Source organism: Mesitornis unicolor, unplaced genomic scaffold (genome assembly GCF_000695765.1).
Source record: "Mesitornis unicolor isolate BGI_N332 unplaced genomic scaffold, ASM69576v1 scaffold40186, whole genome shotgun sequence".
NCBI classification, from domain to species: Eukaryota; Metazoa; Chordata; class Aves; order Mesitornithiformes; family Mesitornithidae; genus Mesitornis; species Mesitornis unicolor.
Genome location: NW_010192406.1, coordinates 33324 through 55438, shown reverse-complemented (window position 1 = coordinate 55438; position 22115 = coordinate 33324). Strand labels below are relative to the sequence as shown.

The 22115-nt window shown below is 39.0% G+C and overlaps 1 protein-coding gene across 1 annotated transcript in view; it reads right to left on the bottom strand.

Annotated features, from left to right (window-relative positions):
* Nucleotides 1–3943: 3943 nt before the first annotated feature.
* USP45 (ubiquitin specific peptidase 45) overlaps nucleotides 3944–22115 on the bottom strand; it is a 44292-nt gene continuing 26120 nt past the window's right edge. Inside the window, exons 8-17 of the mRNA XM_010187086.1 lie at nucleotides 19048–19135; nucleotides 15366–15447; nucleotides 14456–14547; nucleotides 12387–12443; nucleotides 11565–11708; nucleotides 8479–9148; nucleotides 6718–6815; nucleotides 6247–6333; nucleotides 5652–5805; nucleotides 3944–4460 (exon numbers count right to left, since the gene is read on the bottom strand). Of these exons, the coding sequence (XP_010185388.1) occupies nucleotides 4327–4460; nucleotides 5652–5805; nucleotides 6247–6333; nucleotides 6718–6815; nucleotides 8479–9148; nucleotides 11565–11708; nucleotides 12387–12443; nucleotides 14456–14547; nucleotides 15366–15447; nucleotides 19048–19135 (1606 nt within the window). The 3' untranslated portion in view covers nucleotides 3944–4326. The remainder of the gene's footprint in view (nucleotides 4461–5651; nucleotides 5806–6246; nucleotides 6334–6717; nucleotides 6816–8478; nucleotides 9149–11564; nucleotides 11709–12386; nucleotides 12444–14455; nucleotides 14548–15365; nucleotides 15448–19047; nucleotides 19136–22115) is intronic.

Sequence of the window (22115 nt, the reverse complement as noted above, 5' to 3'; positions counted from 1 at the left end):
TTCTGTTTTCTTTTAAAAGCAAGACTGCACCTTTGTATTTTGTACTAGAAAAATATTGGAAGCCACAATAGATGTAAGAAACATTCTTGACACTTAAAAAATAGGTTTTCTACTAATATCAGTGAAGACAATATTTATAACTTCATGTAAATGGAATGCATACCAAGTAGTCTTAAGGTAGTTACAATGCATTGCAATTCTTTAATTATAACAAATAAATTTACTTAGACTTTTTATATGTTGTGCAAAGAAAGTGGTTTTTGACTTGCACTAACAGACTCTTGTCTGAAAATGTGTTTTATTATCTCAGTTTACAAAAAAATAGATTTTGAATAATTTAGAAGAATCACTTTCTGACTGTTTCTGCAGTTTATAGATCAAGAGGTACAAACAGCTCAAAATTACCATCTAAGACACAGTAAACAGATACAGAAGCAAAAATAATTGATTCTAAAATAATTAGCCTGTAATGGTTCCACTGAAAATTAGTGGCATCTCTTTCATGTAGGTACATAAATACTTGTACAAATACATAAGTGTGCACAGGGCACAGCAAAAAGTTTCCAGCTGATGAAAACTGAGGAATATAAGGCTTTTGTTTAACCAGGGCTGCTGTGAAGCTGTTTTTTAATTAATTAATTCTTTTAGTAAAGCTTTTTAATTAAATATGGATTTGTTGGTTGTTTTTTTTATTTGCTAACAGAAGTTGTATTCAAATGTCCTTTGTTCCCGTTTGAGTACATCTTAGTTTCTCCTCAAGAAATGATTCCTTTCCAAATCATAGTTTGTTACTAATATTTTCAAATAAGATTTTTATGATGGGTTGAGAACATAGATGCATTAATTCCATGTCCCTTTATGATTCAGATTGTGTTAGTACAGAAAAGAAGTCCAAAGAGAAGCAAATGGTGAAGTTAAGACATTTCAGCCTTTTAATGAATTTATAAACCACTCTCACCTGCTACCACTTGAAATCCATGAGCAAGAGCACTTCACTGATCCACACAGAGTGTGCAGATGGGAAGAGGCGAGGAAGGTTTGGCAGACTGCAGGGATTTTAATTTTCTAAACAAAGATTATTACAGTGGGCACATTTTGGGCAGAGGAGTTCAGGGTTGGTTTGATTGATTGTTTTTCCTTCACCACTAAGTATCTGTAGCCCTCTCTTAGGAGAACAGACTCATACCAACATGATGTCTGCACATGTACTGGTGTAGGTGGGTTAGTATAATAAATCTCCCCATCACTTTTTGTGATATTTAGCATAGATGGTACATAAACCCAAAGATAACAGAAGTTCTTTCTGAGAAGGAAGACTGTAAGGTCTGGACTAAGTCTTTAGCTGATACAGCCGTCCTTGTTGATGCTTCTGCTCTGAGGAAACTTTTGCAGGGGGTTCCAGTTGTCCATATGTAAATGAAACTCTTCTCAAAAACTAGGTTTACTTACTGAAGAGTGAGGAACTATTTGTTTTGCTTGCTTTCTCCTTGTTTTAAAGGCACTGTCTTGTGCCTGGTCAGCAGAGAGCTGCTCGCAGTCACAGCTTTTCTCGGATACCTTTATTGCCAGCTGTAGGTAGAGCCAGTGTGGTGGGAGAGGTGAGACCATGGTCGCAGTGGCTCTTGCAGTAAGAGTTCTGGTAGTTCATGGAATGCAAGGGATGGGACTGGAAGACTATGTTATGGTTAAGGATTGATGAAAGAAAAGACACTGATACAGAGGCTTATGGAGACCCCAAAAACATAAAGAACAGATGAGGCTGATGAAGAAAACAAGGGTGCCCTTGTGAGAAGAGAAGGGTGAGATGAAGAGAGCCATTTCTAAGCTATTTGGCATGAAGAAGCAGGCCACTGCCCTTTCTCAGGGTGAGTGGGACCACAGAGGTGGTGTAGCTCTGTGGAGAGTAGATGCTGTAGGCCTGAAAAGACTTTTTTTGACTAGTAACAAGGAGAGCCTTAAACTTTAGAGCCCTTCAGTTAAATTCTGAAAACACATTGCTTTTCAATAATGTGCATGCATCTGGTAGTTGCAGGAAGCTACGAGTCCCTAGACTTTGCAGATAGCCTCTAGAATAATGTGTAACATTTCAGTGAATATAAAGAGAAGACCACTACAAAAGTTTCCTGGAAATAGCATTAAAATTAAGAAATTACAGGTTAAGAATCTTGTTCTGTTTCTCTCCTAGTTTTGTACTTTAGGGAGGCAGTTCTAGGCTAAAAAGTAGATTAATATATGTACTTAAGTTCAGTAGTTTTACAGAAGTCAGCAAAACTAGGAACTTCAGGCCCCATCTGGTCAGTCTGTCTGCTTTAAGGTGGATTCAGTAAGCTCCATCTGTGGTCTCCTAGCAAGACTGTATCACAGAAGTGAAACTTAGTTGATATCTGCTGTGATTCTTGCCCAGAGCTAATTTTGAGCTTTGATCAGCTATGCACAAAGGAGAAAGGTGTGCGTAGGGGGATGAAGGGTATGGGAAGATAATGAAGTAAAAGAGAATTAACATATTTTAAGCAACTTTAGTCTAAACGTTATTTTTCCCCTTTCTTTCTTCATGTAGACTTGGGTTAAGGTGTGTTTAGCTAGAATACAGATGGCTATAGTTGGCTGCTTGGTTTCCCTGGGTTTTACTGGTTTGGGGTAGACTGAAACAACTTTAGACTGTGGAGTGATAAAATGATTGTGTTGGCTGAAGTGCATAGCCTAATTTTGACATAGAGAGGAGTTTTCCTTTGGAAAATAAAATCTCATGCAACCAGGGGCTCACTCTGTTACGACATTCAGCTGTATGGCCTAACAATCCTTAGTTGCCTGTACAAGTAATTTGGCTATAAAATATACCTCAGCAGTTTTAGCAAATGCAACTGTGATGGGTTTTGCTATTTTCTTATGGAAAAGAGTGAATGCAGGTGGGATGAGGCTCTGACACAGAACTAGAGACCAGGAAAGTCCTGCAAGTAGGTATGACAACACGTGATAAAGATAGTAATAGGGACAAGCATTGGTTTTTCACTGAAAACCATTTCCATAAATGAAAAGAGTAAGTAGGAATAAACAGTCTTTTCTCTACGAAAGAGCAAGCTGGACAGGATGGAACTGTTACAGAAGTAATTTCTGTTTATGTAACTGCTTATTAAATTAATGAATTGCCACATAGCTTCATCAGATTTTGACCTTAAAATTTATCTATTGGCTTCTGGGTTGGAAATGAGAAATTACCAAACAAAGTTAACAACTCAAAACAGAGCAGTCAAACAGGACACAGAAGGAAGTTCTGACACTAGGAGAGGTGCTGTCCTCCGCTGATGACAAAGGGAAGTCCAGACATATATCAGAGGGCAAAAGTCATCATTTACTGTCCAACTCACACACACAGTGCAAAAATAATTTATAGTTTTTACTCCTGTGAGAAAAGTATTCAGGAACAGATAAACAAGTTCATGTTTAGAACCAAAGTAACAGAATTACTCAGTTACACTTAAACCCCATACATATTCATACACAAGTTTATATGCTGTACAGTGTTATAATTATGAAGCTGAAAATTTACTAAATACAGAAGTATTTGCAGTTCTCTTTCCTAGGAGGTAAACTGACAATATCTATTGATGGATTTATGGTGTGTGTGTATATGTGTCAGAAGACATACATATGCACACTGAGTATATATATATATGTTAAACCAGGAGTACGTTGCTATACCAGTGCCAGTGGGAGGCAGCTGAAAGGATGTTGGGTATCTGAGGGTTCACTGTCGCTTTGCAGAAGCAGGAAAGCGCACTGCAGCACTACCCAGAGGCAGCCACTGTTACCCCATGCTGGAGCACTGTGCTTCCCCTTTACTGCATCTGGAAGTGACCTGATGTGACAGGTTCTTGTTTGCAGATATCGTTAACAGCTGACATCCAACCCAGTGATGGGAAGGATCACAGAAATTTGAAATACTTTATATTGTTACTGTACACGAGCAAATCCAGGCACTTAACACTATCAGTATTTTTATTCTCAACTGTTCTAAAACTACGGGTGAAAGCTTATCTTTATTAAAGTCAAAACCAACTGTCCATAGACCTCAGTAGGATAGGACATCATCTTACATTCTAGCGGTACTGTATTTTAACAAATCCATGAATTTTAAATAGTTGGCAAAGTGCATACTTCAAGAGAACCATTCAGATATTTATAATAGCGTGACTGAACTTCAGAGTCAACGAATGATAAATTCTCTACAAGATAAAGGCACAATATTTACAAGTACTCTTACCACTGAAGCTTTAAATAAGATAAACTAAATAAGTACTACCATTTTTTAAATTAAACCGTTGAGAATTATAGTAATAATCTTTCATAAAAAAGTAGATATGCTTGTGCATTTAGTACTCTTGATTCCGGAACCATCTGAACATGGGCATCACTAACATATACCCACTGTCCTCCTGATGCTCCCATGGCTTCTTTTAAACCTGAAATGCAAAAGCAAAATAAGTTGTTTCTTGTCTTTCACTCATCATCAAAAAAATACAGTGGATATTTCAAAAAGCAAGAGAAGCTTCTAACCCACAAGAATAACTCGTGACTCAGATGCAGTTCAGCATCTGTAGTTTGAAGTGTATATGTCAGAGAGTACTGTAAGATAAACTGGTGGAAGAAAATGCTTACAAATGTGCACTGCCATTGCTTCCCCCCCCCCCTTCAAAAAGCCCAGGACATTTCAACTAAAGCTTACTGAGTTCCAGCAGTGAGTTCTACTAGCACACAACCAGTTCTGACACAGAAGAAAAATCATCTTTCAAAAGCTGACCAGTGTGAAATTAAGAACCCAAAAAAGACCTATTCTGTTCTAACAATCATTGCAAGGGAAGGATAAAACTGAGGGAGACTTCTCCTTCAAAAATAATATAAAAAAGTTGTCCTTCTAGGAAACGAGCTTCAAATGCAAAGTGATACCACACAGGACAGTGCTTGGTTCTCACTCTGCCCACAAAGGGAAACAGTAAATATATTTACCTTACTCTGACAGTTCAACATTCTTGCCTCCACAAATCATTCACTAACAGATTCTATCCCAGAATCTCATTTCATTCTGTATATCCAAAACATTAATAAGAACTAGTGTGCTGTTCTCAAAATACCAACAGAAACCCTACAGCAAACCTCATCTCCCCCATGAAAAGGCTTCTTGCTGTTCACATTAAACCAGAGTATTCCATATTTTTAAGCATTAAAAATTTTCCTATCCTAAGATGGGCAAAATGCATAAATATACAGAAAATGTAATTTAAGTTTTCATCGATTTGGTTCTTGAACTAGAACATTTTCAAGTACCACACATGCCAAATAATTACATTTTACCAGGCACAACTATTCATCTGTACATATTATCTGGGCTAGGAAAGAAAGGAGAGTTTCCATCAGTTCTGTTTAAAAACTGAACCAAAATTCCATTACTCACTCAGCCAAAACTCCACTGTGTGGGGTTAATACAGAAGTAGGTCATGTACTGGGTGTAAAAGGGAAAAGAAGTGATTTATGTGGCCCTAAAATTAACAGAATATTCAGAGCTAAAACAATTATTTACTATAAGTCCCCTTAAGGATAAGGAGCTGTAGCAAGTGGTTGCTTTTACTCACAAAGGAGGCTCTGTTTGTACATACCCAGAACATTTTTAGTGGTAGAAATATGCTCCAGTAATTTCTTGGAGGGTGTCCTGACTTTCACATACGCTGCATAATGACCACCTCTCATTGAGCCACTGTGCTCCACCAGTCCGTAGAGGCTGTATTGCACTCTTGCACCATCCGTGACATTCTGCATTCCCAGAAACACAGAAAACAAAGATACATTATTTCACAATGCATTTTACAGGTATCTTCAGTATAGCTTTAAAAGAAGCAAATGGACATCTACAGCATTTCTGATGGTGAAACACATCTAATAAAATTACTCAAATAGTCCATTAATTGAATTTAGTTACCACAGAAGCAGCAATACTTGTCCTTAGTGCTGTTAGATACACTAACACCATCAGGGCACCATAGCTTCACTAATACTAGTTAACATTTGTGATATTCTTGATATGAATGAAATTTCAATTAGTTACAACTCTGATCTCAGAATACTGTTTGAAAACTCTGTAATTTCTCTAGGAAAGGAAGGAAAAATAAACATCATCATCATCAATCCAGTTTAACTTGCACTCAGGAGAACAACTGTTGAAGTACAACAAAAATAAAGATCTGAAATGGGTACCTTGCAGGATGCAGAACAAAATGGTGCTAAGTCTAAAATCAGCGGGAAATCCACATGCCTGTTTACTTTCCGTAGACTCAAACCAGCCTTCAAAAGAAAAGGAAAATAAAGATTGTAAAATAAGTATTTTTACCAGGAAGCTTGTTAAAGCTAAGGTGTATTAATATACTATTAAAATAAACCAGAATCAAGAATAAGATTGCAACTGATTTAAACATTCTTTGTTCTGTTTTCACTCCAGCGCCTGCTACACATAGACACGACAGACATGTAAGAGGTTTCCCTGGATACATCTGAATGGCTAAATGTACTCTGAAGGTATCAGTCAGTCAAAAACCCAAAGGCATGTGTCAAACAGTGCTTCTACCATTTCTCTGTCCAAAAAGCAAGTATCGGTATGCACGACGACACTTAAAGAACTGCTTGTCCACTGGGGGCAGAGGAATATACAAGAGGATTTGGGCCTTTTACCTGGTGGAATCTTTTCAGATGGAGAATGAGAATAGCAGGAACTGAAGAAATCAGCAGCTGTTTCCGAGCATTGGTATAGACACCTTCCATTTTCTTTTCTGTATTTGTGAACATCAAAATAATTTGTAAAACTGAAGACAGTCACATAGAATTTAGGTATTGTTTAAACATCTGACAGAACAAATCTATGTTGCAGTGATTTTTTTATATGTTAGATAAAACACAAGGGAAATTTTGTGGAGTAAGAGAAAAAGATGTTCTCATTTTTCTAGTTTTTAGAAAGCATAATCTGACAAATCTGAGCATTATTTTAGCCTGTCCTGTGCAAATCGGATCAAAAGTTGGAAGCATGTTCACTACCTAGGTCAGCTTGCAAACTGAGATACCAACATTGTCTATAACACCCAACTTTCCTGATAAAAGCATTTCACCTGAAATAAATGAACAATCACTGGAACAAGAAATGGAAGGCACAGGTCTCTTTATCTATGCTAATGTCCCAACCACTAAGATAGAGATTAATTTTCCATTCCTCAGGTTTTTTTTGAATGACTGCATGAGGGTGTCTGCTTAAGGATGCCCCATAACCTGCCGGCTTGAACACAGGATTGCGAAATGGGGACTCCAATCCCCCTGTGGTGCAGAGGGAATTGAACCCAGGGCTCTCACCAAAACTACTGGTTAACTACACAGTAGAAGGGAATGTGCCACCCACATTTTTTTCCCTGAAAAAATTAATTTACTGGTTTTACACACATCCAAAGGAAAATATTTCATTTGAGGTAGAATGGAGCATTTAATGTAAAAGTAGGTGACATCTCAAAATTTTGCTTTAGAAGGAAAAAATAAATAATGATTAGTTGTGAACTGACTTCCCTTTTCCGCTTTTCACTGTGCCCACAGAACCCAAATATTTATATAGCACTTACTCTCAGTCCAAAAACAATAAATGAATTATTATAAAATACTATTTTTAGATTAATTTTTCTGAATTTACTCATGCTTAACTTGTGTCGCTCCAGATATCTATGAATGCACAGCAAGCAGGCATTTTTTGTTACTTTAAGACCTCCTTTTTATATTTTATTTACAAATAATCAGAAGAACTTAATTATTTTATTCTTCTGAATAACGATACATCAAAAAAAATTCTCCAGTCCTTTTTAAAAGTTTATTTTTCATTATATTTAAATTGTTTTTCTTACTCGGTGAGCCCTAATGGTCTGCATGGGCTATAAAAACATCAAGGAAAACGCTGTCACAAGGAGGCAGTTCTCTCCCATCTCCATTCTCACAGAGCTCTGTCAGGTTTTTTCCCCTTTTCATTAAAAGTGGTTTTTTGCCCCTCTAACGTACTCAATTACATGACTTCCCTGAGTATGTACGTTGCTAGAGCTGAATGTTACAGCACTTATTTCAAAGCTTCTAGGATTGTAAAGAATAGAAACAGCAGCAAAGATTTAACATTGAATGATGAGCCTATTCAGTTTATCATAATCTTTAAAATAGTTCTCTTGGATAAAATAAATAAAAGACACGAAAGAAATTCTAGGTGACATCTATGATTATGTTCTAATATAAAATTTAGCATTGTTGCCTTCACAGGATGAAGTTGTAAGTTGTTACAAGCAAGTTCTGCTTGGGGAGACATTTCCTATTTAGCCACAAGAGGGAGGCCCATGCTGGAGCAATGAAGCAGCAGCAAGCACACAGGTTTTGAGAAATAGTTTTATAGTGTCCGGACAGATACAAGCACTTTACCTGTGGAGTTGGTTTTCTTCTGATACTTGTGTTTCCTCTCTGTGCAGCTCTCACATAGCAGCTTGTTGTTCCCCATCAGGAGCTCTACAGAGGTGAACTGGTAAAGGCAGGACTGGACAGAACATTCCTTTGAGCTAGTGATGTAGCTTTGGGAAAGCGTCTGAAAAGCATTTTGAGGGTTCTGGGACAGTGGGGCTTTGTCTACTGAGAACATGGAGCTATTCGATAAACCTAATGCTGGCTCCCCACGGCTCGATTTTTTATCTTCATGTATAGCATCACAGAAGCTGAGTTTGGATATGGCACTGGAAATCACCTCGTCATTACTGTCACTTGGTTTGTTGTGCGGCATTTTAACGCTTCTGTGGTTGACGTGCAAAGCAGTCGTGTTGCTGGACGAGCTGAAAGCCGTTTGCTTAGAAGCGCTTTCGCTCTCCGAGGCTTCACTGTCTGCATCAAAGCTGCTTTCTGAGCGGCTGGCTTCCTTCTCACTGCCCTCTGTCTGACTTCCATTCACTGCAGAGTCAGCAGCCGTGTCTTTGGGGTACAGGATGCCAGAGCTGCCTTCCAGCTCAAGCTTTTTGGTTTTTTCCTGCATAATAACGGGACTTCTTTCTTCTTCATTTGAAGAAGCTTTTCTGGCAAGCCGTCTCTCCTGGTTCAATTGATTCTGTGAATTATGGCATTATTATTTCAGTGATATAGGGGAGAAACAGAAAACAAATCTGTGATCCATCGTAGCTCTTAAAACATGACAAAGTCAAAGCAAATTAAACCTATTAGTTTATATCCTCCATCTCTCACAGGTTTAAGCTACTTGATCTCCCCAAGATCTTTTTAAACCAATTTAGGATTAGAAATGTACACGCCAGTCAGCTAAGAGCATTATACTTACTATGAGATCAATACTTCGCACAACTAATTACACTCACTTTGTGACAGCTGTGGATGGCACATTTGAAGTGGTATTCACTTAATCTAACTTAAGCTTCTGAAAGGTTCTCACGTTTAAGCTAGTCCCCTAGCCTCCCATCAGAGGTCTTTGCTGAAGAGCAGCTCCAGAAGAAAATTCAACTCACCTTGTAGGCACTTGTCTTACAATTAAATAAAAGCACCCTTAGTCATATATTTGCTAATTTATGCATTATCTGAAGTTTTTTTATTTTATCAAGATTGCAAGAAGAAAAAAACAACTTTGCTGTCACAGAAAACTACTACTAAAGTTTAAGAGAAAAAAGCAACTTAAAGCTGCCATGATTTTAAGTGATTTATCATTCTTTTCTTTTGTTTGCCTTCTTTCCAAAAGAAGTGAGCAGCTTTCCTTCTCCTTTGCTTTCTCCTTTATTTAAGTTAGATCAAAATTCCAGCAATGCCAGTGGGAATCCTTCCATCCACCTCAACAGTTTGAGTTTTAGGCCTTTTCTCCTCTAGCAATCAGTGTCTCCACCTGCTTCCTTCTGTTCTTTCCTTTGTTTCTACCACATGTCCTTTTTCTACTTCTGTCTCACCCTCATATGGTTATTTTGTTGTATTTCTTCTTCACATGTATTCAGTGAGTTAGGATGTGATTCAGGAGAGTATTTGGTCCCCAGCAGGGCACAGACCTTGCCAGTAGGGCTTACTCAGAGACAAGGTAAGAGAATTTAAAACTATCAAGACCTCATAACCTACAGCCTTGGCGTATTCCTAAAATAAGGCTCCAAATTCCCCGTGAGTGTCAGGAGCCTTGCACTTTTATCTTCCACTTCTTGCCATTAATAAGAAAATACCTTTTAAACACACAAAGTGGCACACAGCTCACATGATTTAAGCTCACATGAGTGCTTTCACAGAACAAGCAACAGAAACTACCTGTCATGTGTGGCTTCCATAACAGGGAACTGAAGTGGATGGAAATGCCCCTCTGCACACCTGATCGTGTGCCTAAGCTGTAGTGAAGGTGTCATTTTAGACATGCCTTTCTGTTTAGTATTTCCTACTGACTGCCTTTAGGTAGCTTCTCATTTGGTAGAGAGGGTTTCCGGGCTCTTGTTTTAGATCCCACTCCAGGTCATGGGTACCAAAATGCAGTGCAGTACAGGTAACTGCCTAACTTGCAGGCACTGAACTTTCCTCAGTCTATCCCATAGACTACCATACCATAGACTCAATTCATGAAGAATCCTCAAGCACATACTCAGTTAGTGCTAGTGTGCAGAGGTGTTATGCAAACAGCAGTCAAAAAAATTATTAACATTTTGAAGCTCCCCATTTCAGGAGAAGAGCCTAACAAGGAGTGTTCAGGTACTCTGTTCCCTACAGAACCACCCAGGGGACACCCCAGTTTTCACAAACAAACTTACAAACTGATGAACTGAAATCACAGAACATCAACAAACACAGACTGAATTCAACAACTGTTTGTTTTGGATTACAAGTTTTACTGCAGAACATATATTACACTGAAAATCATTTTTTAAAAGGACTAAAATAATGATAAATACTGAATGTCTGAAAAGTGGAGGAGGAGCAGAGAATCAACGCTAACACATACAAATAATCAGTTCTGTTAGGCTGGCGTATTTGCAGAATCCTTTTGCTATCCCCTCCAGAAAGATCTGTATCGGGAGGCAGCACTGAAGATGGGCTGAACCCTCAGGCTGCTGAGAGCCAAGCACACCAAGGAAACTGCACTCTCAGTCCCCGAGAGGCTCTATTTTTATTGTGCCCATTACCATCTAATCCCTTGGATGGCACCAACACAAACCTCCCTGCTCTCTGAGCCAGTTCTTGTGATTGCAACCAGAAACAAATGACGGATACCAAAAGAGAAGCAAACAACAAAACCAAAAGCAACATGAACTGACATTGACTTGCAGATTTTTTTCCTTACAAATGAAACCCTGTAAATGAAGACTAAATGGTTCCCAATGTCTGTCCTTTCTCACACTTCTAATAATGACCTAAATATTTTAAAACCAGTCTATGTCAGCTAGATGTATACCAAAAACCCCCATTGATAGGTGTCAAAATTCCCACCTCTGTAGCCCTAAAAACTTCAGAATAAACTCAAGATATCTGGTTAGTGTGAGCATTTCAGTTCTTACCTTATCTTTTGTTAACGTGTGCTTCTTGACAATTTTGGGTTGATTATTCAGGGTAGTGACAGCAGAACAGTTATACTGACCAAGATCTGCCTCTTGTACACTTTTACCTTTACCTGTTCTTCCCAAAGGCACAGGTTTTGCAACCTAGGAAATTAGACAGGAGATTAGGAAAGGAAATACACCAATTTTGTATTCCTTTGCAACATACAAAAAAGATAAGTGTAGGTGGGGGAAGAACCACTCCTAACCCGTTCCCCCTACTCTCAAATGAAAACCCCAAGTCCCGCAAAATTAAGAGTATCTGCCTTCAAAGGAGCATGGCTCCTCTGCAGCAAATGGAGGCATTCTGTGAAATGCCAAAAACACCAGAAGAAATACATTTGAAGTGTACCCATTTCCACACTGTCTCATCCCATAGTGCACTTCAGCCCAAGAGACTCGATTGTATAGATGCAAACCAATGGGCTAGAATCTTACTTTTTGGCCTTTTAAAAAAACCACATTTATAATCATTCTGTTCATGTAAGTAGATACTAAAACTACTACTAAATTAAGCTGATTTCAGATCTACTTATACTGTAAATTACTATGGTAATTTGTTCCAAGTTTGGACTAATATAAAAATATATGCACTTATGACATTGTATGTCTATATATATATATATTCATATAATTAACAGATGTGTGACAGTATAGGTATTTATGGACAAACACACATTTTTTGGTTTGAAATCAAAACTGTGTATATAAATAAGTATCTGCATAAAGGTATGTAAAAGCAATCCACTGGAAGCAATAGTTATTACATATTCTGTCTCTTACCCTCTCCTCTATTATAGGAAGTGAAAGATCAATAAAAGGTTCTTTTACTGTTGAAATCTTGAAGAAAAAGAGAAAATGCATATTAAATGCAAAGAACATTATATAGGTTTAGCACATACCTTCCTTTTTTAATCAAAATATTATCAGAATCTATACAAAAAGCTAATTAGTTACAAGATGTATCAAACTACAATGAAGAACTTCCCACAAACATTTTTTAAAATTTATTTTTAAGTTAACTCTGATTTTTCTTCTAACACTGCACAAAATTTCAGCATACTGACAAAAAGGACAAGGCCATTCACCTGGGCACGAACTGGACCTAGAAGCAATGTGGTGCTCAGTTTCTCTGAGCTCCAGACAGATTTTCAGGTCATGCAGGCCTTCTAGATGGTGCAAGTCTGCAGAAAGCTAAATTTAGGGTTTCCTGCTCCTGGACACTTCTGCGCAGGCGTTTGAGCTCGTACACTGTTAAGCAGCAAGGACCGGTTAATGACAGTTACATGACAGGTTCTAGCCTGACGCTCTCAGAAAAGATTCAGTCAGGCGTATTGGTTACAGCTAAAAGCTTTATTAGAATTTTTCACACCATAAGATACACTAGTAATTGTTAAAATAAATCCAATTACGGGGGAAAAGCAGATTGAAAAAAACACCCTTCTTTTCTGTACATAAGTTCTATTTTGCCATCTATAAGCCATATAAAATCTAAGCTGAGCCTGTAAATATCTGGCAAAGCATAGCTAAAGACATTCTCTCTCAGTACTTTCCATCTGCTCTCTCCCTGGCTGTTCCCAAATGCCTTCCAAAACTGACTTATCTTACCTCTGGAAAGACTGTGGAAAAACAAGGCCTTAAAAAACCCAATAAAATAATGTCGTAGGTGTAAGTTGCTGAACACAGTCATGCCCTCAATTATTGTCATCGCTGCCCTTCTCGTATATTTGTGATCCTATCTTCTACCTCCAACATTTGATATAGACTGTAGGCTTATTTTTACCTGTTGTGCGAGGGACTCTGCATGGTTTAGGTTCCAGCAAAGCAATAAATGAGATCAAAACTAGTGTAACTATGATGACTGACTGCCTGACGAGCGATGTTCAAACAGGGCTTCCTCTAAAGAGTCAGTTTGCATGAACAAACATTAGTCAAAAATATTTGTGCCAATGCAGACAAAGGAAAGCGAATGTTAAACTCTTCCTCAAAGGGCTACAGCTTAGCAAATTCCCGAGTCCTGTGCAGGCAGAATATAAGAATCCAGCAAAAATAAATGAGACACACAAAATACATACAACCTCTAATTTTATATAAGTCAAAGTTCTTCATTGATGCTAGCAGAACACAGAAGTGTAATCTGCACATCACACACAGGGAAGTTTACCTGGCACTGCAGGACTGTGCTTAACTATTCAGATTGATTTACTTAATCTCTATAATATGAAATATAATGTTTTAGACTAAACACAAATGTAACATTCAATTAGAGAAGTCATGCAAATAAGGTTTGTCTCTTCTGAAGTTAAAGAAAATTGTAAGGATCATGGAAAGCATTTATCATGAAATGTCAGTAATATTAATTATGAAAGGAATATGCTGTTCATTAGAGTTATTATGTTAATTATCAAAAATATTTCAAGAAAAAAAAAGTAATTTTAGCATTTCCCCACTTGTACTAATTCAAAGTCATTCATTCCCAATTTTCAGGTATGTCTCAGAATAGCAGGCAGGAGGATTTACGTTTTAAGATAGGTGTTTTAAAAATATCCAATAAGATCGGGGTGTCACAGACGATTGCAGAATTTGGAACCTCCAGCCATAAGTAAGATGTTAAAATCAAGCCCAGTACTTGAATCCCTTTTGAATTCAAAGGACCCCTCTTCTTAGGTTTGGGAGGATAATGCTTTAAAGAAGGAATAAATAATTTTAAATTAGAAACTTTCCATAAAGTCTTGTTTTTACAAACAAACAAACAAGTATAAAATTGGCAACACAATTTTATACTTTGAAGACAACGTAATCGGACCAGTATGTGATCTATTCCACATCAAACCAAATTCCAGAATACCTACATTTTCACATTCCTCACACATGACAGTGCTAGTCAATTCACCAACAAAGATCCTATCTATGAAGTTCATCTTCACACCCTCTCTTCCATACGCTGAAAAAACATTGCCTTTTTTAAATGTGAAAAATAACAGATCCAATGCCACACTATAAGTACAACAAAATTCTGTCTAAGATTTATTGCGAAAGCACATTTTTAAAGATTCAAAACATTCTGAACACAATACAATAACTAATACATCATATACTGCATTATCTCGTAATTTTACAATATTTCAGTTATATGATTCCCTTTTATCCTTCCCTTCCCCACCTACAGTAACAGAATAATAATACTGCATCTCTCAAGAAGAAGCCTTTTAAATAAAACCTGAGTTTTCTTTTGAATACATAATACCGTACTGTGTTGATACAGACACTAGGGTAGCAGACAGGTTATCATCCTTTCTAAACGGGTTTTGAAACATTAAAAAATGAGACAAAAGCCTGTTCTAATGCATCTCTATGCCTCAACTGTTGCAGACTTGGGAAGGGTGATTTTAAAAACAGCGTATTTGTATCACTTCTAAGTGATACAATAACTGTGGCTGTATAACAAACCTGAAGATGCAGCAAACTATTTTAGATAACCGAATTATGTTCTATCTATCATTACAAGAGGCATTATTAATACAGGGGAAGACTTTATCCTGGATACCAAGATGCAAGTCAGCACATACTAAGCGCTCTATCCTTTAGATCTGCACTAGGTGGCACTAGAATAATACATAAGAAAAGTCTTGTCACTGTCTACAGTATTTTGGGATTGCTGTTTGCAACAGTCAAATTTGAATAACATTATTATGAAAAATATTATGAAAGGTATTTTAAAACTTGTGCATTTTTAAAAGTATCCAGTAAAGAGTTGCATACCTTTGACTTTTCTTCTAGTTTCTTCATCTGCCGTTTTAGTAGTTGGATTATTAAATGCTTTTAAGATACCAGTTTGTATACGCTATAATTAAAAAAAGCAAGTATTTTAAGTGTAAACATTCTAAAATATACTGATACATAATTAGATTTTATCTACTCTTCTTTCCATAAAATAAGAATCGTTTAATATTTTAAAACAACTGTTATTATTCACTAAGAGTGTCAAAGCTTAACTTTAGTAGGCAAATTTCCACCCCATAAAATGGAACTGTTGTAGAGCACTGTAGAGGTTCTCAAGAAACTGTAAGGTTCTCAGCGAACAAATACTTTCCATTTTTTCCACTGTTGGAGGGGGGGAATGCTGAATAAAAACGGTCTATTACAGATTGACAAGGATACAAAATACTTGAAGGCAGCTAAGTATCTTTCAATAGCTGGACTTCAACGACTGTGTTTGGGCAGTACTTCTATTACTTCTGTTTATTCTCTAACACTGCACATTTCAACATTATGTTAGAAAACCTTAGGAGAGATACAAAACTTTATATGAATCTATATAGACAACATCAACATTTGCTCAACAAATCCTAAAAACTGTATTATTGGAAGAAGAATCAGAAAGAAGCAAATTCATACATGAGTTGTAGCTGCACCCCAAATCAGGGGTGCTTCCCTGCTATTCCTCAGCTGCCCTGGGATAAGGAGATGCTGTATTAATGTGAGATGTGCCCCAGCAGCAGGGTACAAGGCTGGTACGAAAGGTGGCTCAGCCCGACCTTGACACCCTGCAGAGGGAAGCCAGAGGCTGCGTCAGGTCCGTGGGCAGGGAGCGCTGCAGCGTGCGTGACCTGTGCTTCCCCTTCTCCTGGCCAATGCACCGGCTCTCTAGCCCACAAACCCCAGTGACGTGTACACGTCTCCCACGTCAGTGTGCAAATGACACTGACAATTACAGGTGTCACTGCAGTCACACTTAGAGCAAAGCACTGGTCCAGAGACAAACGGCAATACCAAACCTTCTGCAAGTAACTCAAACCCTAACGAGAAAAGAATAATAAATAGATCTTGCATGCAGGCAGCAAGTAACATGCTCAAGCCATATATTACAAAAGCGTTACAGTGATGCACAGCATCAGAGGTTTGGTTTCCAGTTCAGGCACACATCAACCAAGTCATACTCCTACGTTATGAGTATGTGACCTGGCTCGTGAATTAACTCCCGCTGCCCCGAGCTCAGCTTTGTTCATCTTAAAGCCGACAATATACTAAAAGGACTAATCAATAGGTAATTCATGAAGTTGAGCACCATAAATGGGTTTAGGGCCATAAGCAACCCTTTTGTTGGGATTAGCGCGTTGAACCATTTATTTAGGTCAAAGAAAGACACAGTCTTTGAATGGGCAGGGCGCTGCGGACAATGGCAGCAGACATTAATCAATTAGCAGCAGGGTTCAGCCACTTCAGGCCCCGGTGTGAAACCATCTCCGGCCCACATTGCTGGAAACAGCAGACATGGTATGTCATCTCGATCGGAGTATCGACAAGCTTTTATCTTCAAAACCCCACGTGTGTACACATGCGCTTTCTACCTTTCTTTAACATGGACACGAGAAAGTTCAACACTGGTGCTGGAAACCCTTTTTATGAGGTACAAAACCAGGGAGAAGAGGCAAAAGTGGAACGCATTTTTCTGTTAGTTCCTACAACTAGTGCCATGTTATGTATCACAGGTACTTCTCATCAAAACTCTTAAGGTTTAAAAACAATTAATCCCAGTAGGGATAGGGAAGCAGGGATGGCCACATTCAGCTCTCACAGGTGGATGGCAAAGCAGCCAGCTGCTGTTTCAGCAGGGCCATTCCCTCTTCCGAGAGTAAAGTTTAAAAGCGGCATGAAAGAGAAAGGTCAGTGGTTGTAACGCCTGCTGCGGGACTCCGGTGGCAGACACGCTGCTGTGGGCAGGATATCCCCAGCCAGAACCACAGGCTGTCCCCAGCAGAGCTGCAGGCTGTCCCCAGCCAGAGCCCACAGCTGCCCTGCTCCCATGGCAGGCAGAGCCGCTCCTGCCCGTGCCTGGCCAGCATTCACCACGAGCCTTATGTTGGCTGTTTGTCACGCCATCTACAGACCCAAAAACACGGGATAATTAAAAAAATCCCGAAGACTGAGAGCAGCCTGAGGTGATACAGACATGTCTGCAGTAATGCACCATTAGGGCAGCAGAGGAGCATAATTGCAGTGCAGGGTGGAGAACCTCTCCCTGTCTGGTGATGGGGCAGCAGAAATGCTCTACTGCCCAAAAGGTCACCAAATTCTCACCACCTCCCACTACTTCTTTGTGGTAGCTACTGTGGCTGTCACCACTCTCTAATAAACGACTCAAAAGGCAAATACAAATGCAGGTTATCGTAATGATAGCACATCCACTGGTGAAACAGGAGAGTGACCCAAGGGGAAAGCACAATCGCTCACTGGAGAAGCTGCTTAGTTGTTGTTGTAATCCTGCTTTTGGTGAATCCTCATTTGTGAAGCCAACATAGTTTCCACATTTTATTAAATGAAAATCAAGAAACAACATAAACTTTCCCTCTACCGCAAAAGCAGGACCACTGGTTTTTAACTGAGGCAGCTGCTTCTGTTGCATGTCCTGTTCAACGCCTGATTTTGTAAGAGTGACAAAGTCACATTAAGTGATCAGCTGTACTGCTGACAAGACCAACATATATTAATAATCTGGCAGGATGGGGATTCATTCAGCGCTACTCCAGTGCCAGGAACTCAGACACAGCTTTATATCTCATCTTCAAGATAACTCAGCTCAGGCTCATGATGTTCATCACATGAACGAGAGGGAGGAGGAAGTACGTGGGCCAATGTGAGATTTAAGGCCCTCCTTTTGACGAGACTCCAAAAATGCTATTTACCAAAATATCACCTAAAAAGGAGGGTCCAATACTAAGTCAGGCAGATGAAATCTGATATGGTCACAAAAGTTGGAGCAAGCAAACACACATTTGCTTGTATTCAACAATGCAGGAGGCACAGATAACGAAGGGAAAGAAACATGAGAAAAACCACACAGGGACACGTTTAAATTAACAGGTTACATACTTAGCACACTTGGATGTAGATTTTTAAATAATGAAAAGCAACACCTTAACTAAAAAAACAAGTAATTCTTCACACTTTCAAAAGATATAAGAAACTTGGCGGTATTTTACTTTTGTCCAAATTTTCTCACTTAAACAGATTTCAACAAAAACTATGCCAACTAGGCCAACGGCTAGGAGCTGCTAATTTCTGTCCCAAAACTCTACCCTACAATGCACTTGGTCAGCTACATCAGAGGTTCTACTTCTACTTTCTTGACTGCCCAGAAGTCTTTTTTTGTCCTTTCATTTTTTTAATACAGGCAAAAAAATGAGATTTCTAAAGTTATCTACTTACCACTCTTTTTGAAATGGAAACTTTTATTCCATTCAGTAGTTTTAACATATCAACTTGAATATAATTAAATCCTCTCAAAAAAAGTCATCATTTTTCTCAAGATGAGAAAACCAGCCACTGCTACTCCATCAAGTACATCTTTAAAACACAGGCAACATGAAGAACACTGATGCAATGACTGGTAGTTTACCATACAGTCAAGTAAGTTCTTTAAAAACACACACAGAGACGTTACCTTTGTTTCTTCAATCCTCATTGCATCCAACAGGTAGTGCAGAAGCTCCTGGCTGTCCTGCTGCTGGAACCCCTTAAATCGAGGAGCCCTACAAGGGAAGCAAGGAGGAATTGGAATTTACACTGGGAGGTTCTTCATGAGACACAGTCTACATCAGACTCTCGTTGGATGTCAGGGATACAAATAAATGCAGCCCCTGCTGGACCTCATGGGGCTTTAGGAAGCTCCTGGTGTGGTGCGAATTACACCAACAAGGCTGCACTTTCAGCTGGGTGGCATTTTGACCCCAACGGGGATGGCTTAAATAAAATACAGCTTTGCCAGTAGAGTTTCATCGATGATAGCAGCGCTTTGCTGACAGACACCATCAGTATTCTGTATCACCAAACAGCGCCAATGTCATGGAGGAGAGAGAAAGAAGATTTTTCAAAGTGCTCAACCTCCCCTGTTATCTCACCTTTCTCTCTACGAAGAAGAAATCTCAAATGTGGCTAAAACAGTCCCTACATAGTAAAACAGAAACAGCACTATAGTCTGAATTGGAAAAGGATGATTTTGAAATGGAAGGGAAGTCACAAGGTTGTGCATCAAAAAAACAAAAACTGCAGGTCAAAATCCAAATAAGAACTTCCTAACTTCTTAAACCAAGGTATACATGAACATCTATTTCAGTTGGCTCCAGTCAGTCGATCCAGCAATCTGCAGCTTACCGAACTGAGTGAACAGTCAATGAGCAAGATGGGAAATACGCTAAAAATAAGTAGCATCAGATAAGCATATGAATTCCAAATGCTAGGGTTTGGAGCGGGTTCTTTTGGCAGACAGAGTTAACCACTCTTCCATTATCAGATAAGAGTTACTCTTACACTTGCTTCACAGAAGTTTTAAAAGGACCTTTTAGCAACGTGAATTATCAACTCACACCATATCCACATCCAAACTTCTGTTCTAGGGTGTAACAAACTGCAATGCTACACCTCCAAAATTCGTAATAAAACTTGCAGCATTACCAGAAGCAAACAAAACGCAGCTTCATATCTAAAACGGAAAGAGTCCAAAACTGAAGAGACAATCTCTTCACAGTTGTTTTGATTCAGACATTGCATCTGAATTGAGATTCTAAGAACTATCAGGTCTGCAAAAGCAGGTAATTAACCGGCTACATATAATCTGAGTTTTCCCCCAATACTGGGTACGAGAAGTGTATACTCAACTTGTTTTGTGAGAAAAAAAAAAATCTGAGATGACAGAGGTTCAAATTTCACAAGTCTTCTGCACCAACTCAAAGAAACCTTCCCAACTCACCAACCATAACAACCAAGTGTATCAAGTATTTTGTTCCCACTGCATATTGAATGCAAAAACACGGCAAGTTTTAGCTTTTTTGCCATTTCCAAGGCCACTTAAACATGTTATCTGGACAACCCAACGAAGATCATAAAGTGTCCACACTGTTACTGTGATTTAATATTGCTGCATTTCCTATCACCATTATCTTACTTTACTAATTTGAATAGCCGAAATTAAAAAGAAAATCCTGATCCAATGTTCTTTTCTCACACTAATCAGGCTTAGAAGATGGGGGATAGAGCGGTCCATCCCATCCAAACTTTATAATCCGTGGTAAAACTTTTTAAAGTCTCATTTCCATCCTGCATCCGTAAGCACTGTGGCAGATACACCAGCCCCAAGCCCACCAGAATCGGAACCTGCATGGCAGCTCCCCATGGGCCATTCCCAAAACGGCAGGGAGCACCTTCTTGGGCTGAGCACATGAAGTGACCTGCAGGAGAAAGCCACAAGGCTACATCTCCCCAGCTGTCCCGTGATTTTGTCCATGGTGTGAGTGATAAGCACTTCTTGTATAACCTTGTGCCACAGCCATCCTTTTTACAATAAATTTGAATGAAGGAGAGGTTTGGGTTTTTTTGTTTTGCTTTGGTTTTGAGATCCCAAACAAGCTAAAAGTCATTAGAGCAGCAACTGGAAAAAATACTGCTTCTGCAGAAATAGTAACAGCACTGCCGAGTGACTGTTTGCAATTCCCAAGATGCAAGAGCATCTTAAAAGAAAATAATCTGCCTACTTCCAAACTTTTCATCTCTAGAAACTAAAAGTCTTGAAGGAAAGGGTCTATGTTTTGGAAAACACACATCTGGTATCACCCTTGTCCTCTCCGACTGCACCGTCGTTCAAGCTGTCCCCTCTGTGGTGTCTGGCCACAGCCCCGGCAGCGAGGAGCCAGATCGCAAGTCAGGCCAGGGACACAACGGGACACTGGCACTGGCTGAGTTTGTAGTGTTACGCTTTACTGTGCAGGACAAACAAAAACCAAAGGCTCCCAAGGAAAGGCAACTCTTGTAAAAAGGCCACCAGCAGCATCTGCATGACCATCATAAACCAAAAAAGGAAAAACCTCCGTTTCAGACTATGCTACCATTTACACCAGTGATGTTTTAGCCAACTGCACAGGGGTAACATTGTACCTGTTCATAAGACATTCACTGCTATTCAAAAACTGTAGGTTGTTTTTTTTTTACTACTCACAGCATCTAAATATACTCTAAATATCGTATTTCACAGGCCTAGATTACACTGAAATTACAAAATACACTTATTCATAAGTGGACAGACCCTTAAGGGCTTATCCTTACTAGATAATCATAGCTAGAAGGCTTCTCATTAACAATTTGGGTCTCCAGCTTCTGGCAATCCCAAATGAGACTCTGTAAATATTCACTATTAACATATCTCTGTTCTCATTAACTGTAACTTAGTGGACAAACCCTACCTGTCTTTCCAGGCAAGTTACCCTTTAGATCTTTAATTACTGTCTTGGACCAATTAATCTACAACCATGCTCTTCAGCTCTTCTAGGGTTCCTGAAGGTGAGGTTTCTTTTCCACTCATACACTAATGCTGCTCAGGTTTGCTTCAGAAATTTGTGCTCACGGACAGGAGAAATTAAAGGCAATCAGAAAATGCACCAGACGTGCAATGTGCCTGCAACGGTAAAACTTAAAGCTGGGCAAGATGCCGAGCTGCCAAGTGTGGGCACAGCAGCCCGG